The sequence below is a fragment of the Limulus polyphemus genome, unplaced genomic scaffold, assembly GCF_000517525.1.
Source record: "Limulus polyphemus unplaced genomic scaffold, Limulus_polyphemus-2.1.2 Scaffold10095, whole genome shotgun sequence".
Lineage (NCBI taxonomy): Eukaryota > Metazoa > Arthropoda > Merostomata > Xiphosura > Limulidae > Limulus > Limulus polyphemus.
In genome coordinates, this window is record NW_013675705.1 from 11,945 (window position 1) to 14,494 (window position 2,550).

Genomic DNA, 2,550 nt, shown 5'->3' on the forward strand with positions numbered 1-2,550 from the left:
AATGGTAAAAAAAAAAAAGGCAAAAACGCCCATAAAAACCACAAATCTGAAAATCTGTAAGTATCTCCACGTGAACCTCCATACCAAATTTGGTAAATATCCATCAACGGGGGGCGAAGTAATGGTAAAAAAAAGGCAAAAACGCCCATAAAAACCGCAAAACTGAAAATCTGTAAGTATCTCCACATGAACCTCCATACCAAATTTGGTAAATATCCATCAACAGGGGGCGAAGTAATGGTAAAAAAAGGCAAAAATGGCCATAAAAACCGCAAAACACAAATTGTAAAACTGAAAATTTGTATGTATCTCCACATCGACTCAATGACCCTCCAAACCAGATTTGGTGAAGATCCATTCAGAGAAGGTGAGGTAGTGGTAAAAAACGCCCATAAAAACCGCAAAACTGAAAATCTGTATGAATCTCACCATGAACCCAGTGAATCTCCATACCAAATTTGGTGAAGATCCATCCACACTCTGCGAAGTAGTTACAACTTACATGGACGTACAACATAGTACTATTGTATTTATATAGATTTTCCATATTGATTCATAATAATTTTTATTATTTTTAATAGCCTCCAAATTCTTTAATTTATGGACATCTCTTTGAATAATACTGTCATTTTCCACTAATATCTTTTTCGGCTTTTAGTTTTACCCGTTTCTGGTAAGTGGTAACCAAGTTTAGCTTTCTAAACATGATGTAGGCTCATGAAGTTATAGTTTTATTGTTTTTGTAAGTTGTAGTTGGGTCTGTTTATGTTATTTTATTATTAACTCACAGAGAATCAATTTTCCCAACAGTAAAAAGGCGAAAATGTTTGAAAAACAGTTGCTAACCTTGGTATTCGTTAGAAAACAAGCTGAGGTGCTGTTAGGTTTAAAAAAACGAGGATTCGGAAAAGGAAAATGGAATGGCTTTGGAGGAAAAGTTGAACCTTCAGAAACTATTGAACAGGCAGCTAAAAGGTATACTTTGAATTTAAGTTATTAAATAACACAAACACGCTAATTTAAGTAAATTAAATTAATAGACCACTTGCATTAATTAAAACTCTTATCCAGATTTATTTATACTTCAAGAAAATTGAAAATTTTTCTTACACTTTACAGCACTGTGAATATATATATGTATAGCCTATTAGTATTATAAGGAGCATTATTCAATAGGATTGTGGTATATTTGGGTACATAGTCTTCCCACAGAGCAGTCAATTAGACTTACTAACTGGAGGTTCCAAGAATATCATCACACACTATAGGTCTGTTGACTGAGTTTGTCAACAAAGAAAGAATTAGTAGACATGGTGTCCAGCACAACGATATTTATTTACAAAAACAATCAAATGATAAACACTAGATAATCACAAAATAAGGGCAAGTCTGTTATCTGTTGAACTGTAGAAATACCTTCCGCACCATAAGCTAAAAAAAAAGGAAAGTTAATTATAATATTAAAATGAAAACCCAGTTAATTTAAAGCTAAGAATTCCTAACTGTGTAGAAAACTCTAAATCCTCTGAAACTTAGAATAACAGAGGAGAACCTAGCTTTATGTATTTAAATAGACTAATACAAACACAACAAAGGTATTCTTACACTGCACTTTGCCCTCCTGACCTCGAGCCATACTCATTCCAGTGTAGGGGGTGTGCAAGTACCTGGTTTGCCAACACAATAGGTAACTCTGTACTACAAAATGTCTTCCAATAAGAGAACATGCCTAATGGCCAGTTAGCAGGTTCTAGTCTTGTTTGTGCCAGAGTAAGAAAAGTACTTGAACAACTCTGCATCCACTGAACTAAATGAAAAATATAAATTTTAAAATTTACATATTCACTAAGGGAGTATCTAACACAAAGTACCGTCTTGTATTACAGGATGTTAAATTTTGGATTAATTAACACATCTATTTGTAACAACACACAACAGTATATTATAATGCCATTGGGCTACTAATAATGACGGGCAATACTCATGTTTTCTCATTTCTAAACTATGTATTTAGTATAATGCTTTTTTTTCAACTTTTCAAGTTTTTAATCGATAAAAGTATAAAGAAATTAAACTGACTGGAAATTAGCGTACTACGTATTGAGCCATGTTTTAAGCATATTTTTGGATCTATTATTTGAAACTATTACTGGTACAGAATAAATCTTATTTTGTAACAAAGTTAAAAAAAAAACATTACTAATAGCCTGAATTTGCTTGTTTTGATCCTAGTACTAAAAATATGCTAAACTAATTATGATTTACTTGAAATAGAATTGGTTGTGTGTGAATTAAGCTTAATATCAGATTAATTAATATTTCAAGCTTTATTTGATGATGTCTATATTATTTAACTCTTCAGTTACTGATGGTTGACTTTTTTTAAACATATTTTCCTAAAGTAGTTGTGTACTGTCAGGGAGACCTAGAAAACATACTCTTGAGACCAGTACTTAAGTGTACTGTCAGGTAGACCTAGAATACATACTGTTGAGACCAGTACTTAAGTATACAGTCAGGGAGACTTAGAAAACATACTGTTGAGACCGG

General features: G+C 32.4%; 1 protein-coding gene across 1 annotated transcript in view; it reads left to right on the forward strand.

Moving 5' to 3' along the window:
- The first annotated feature begins 679 nt into the window (after positions 1-679).
- LOC106476231 (7,8-dihydro-8-oxoguanine triphosphatase-like) overlaps positions 680-2,550 on the forward strand; it is a 3,967-nt gene continuing 2,096 nt past the window's right edge. The window contains exon 1 of the mRNA XM_013936898.2: positions 680-992. Coding sequence (XP_013792352.1) covers positions 824-992 — 169 coding nt within the window. The 5' untranslated portion in view covers positions 680-823. The remainder of the gene's footprint in view (positions 993-2,550) is intronic.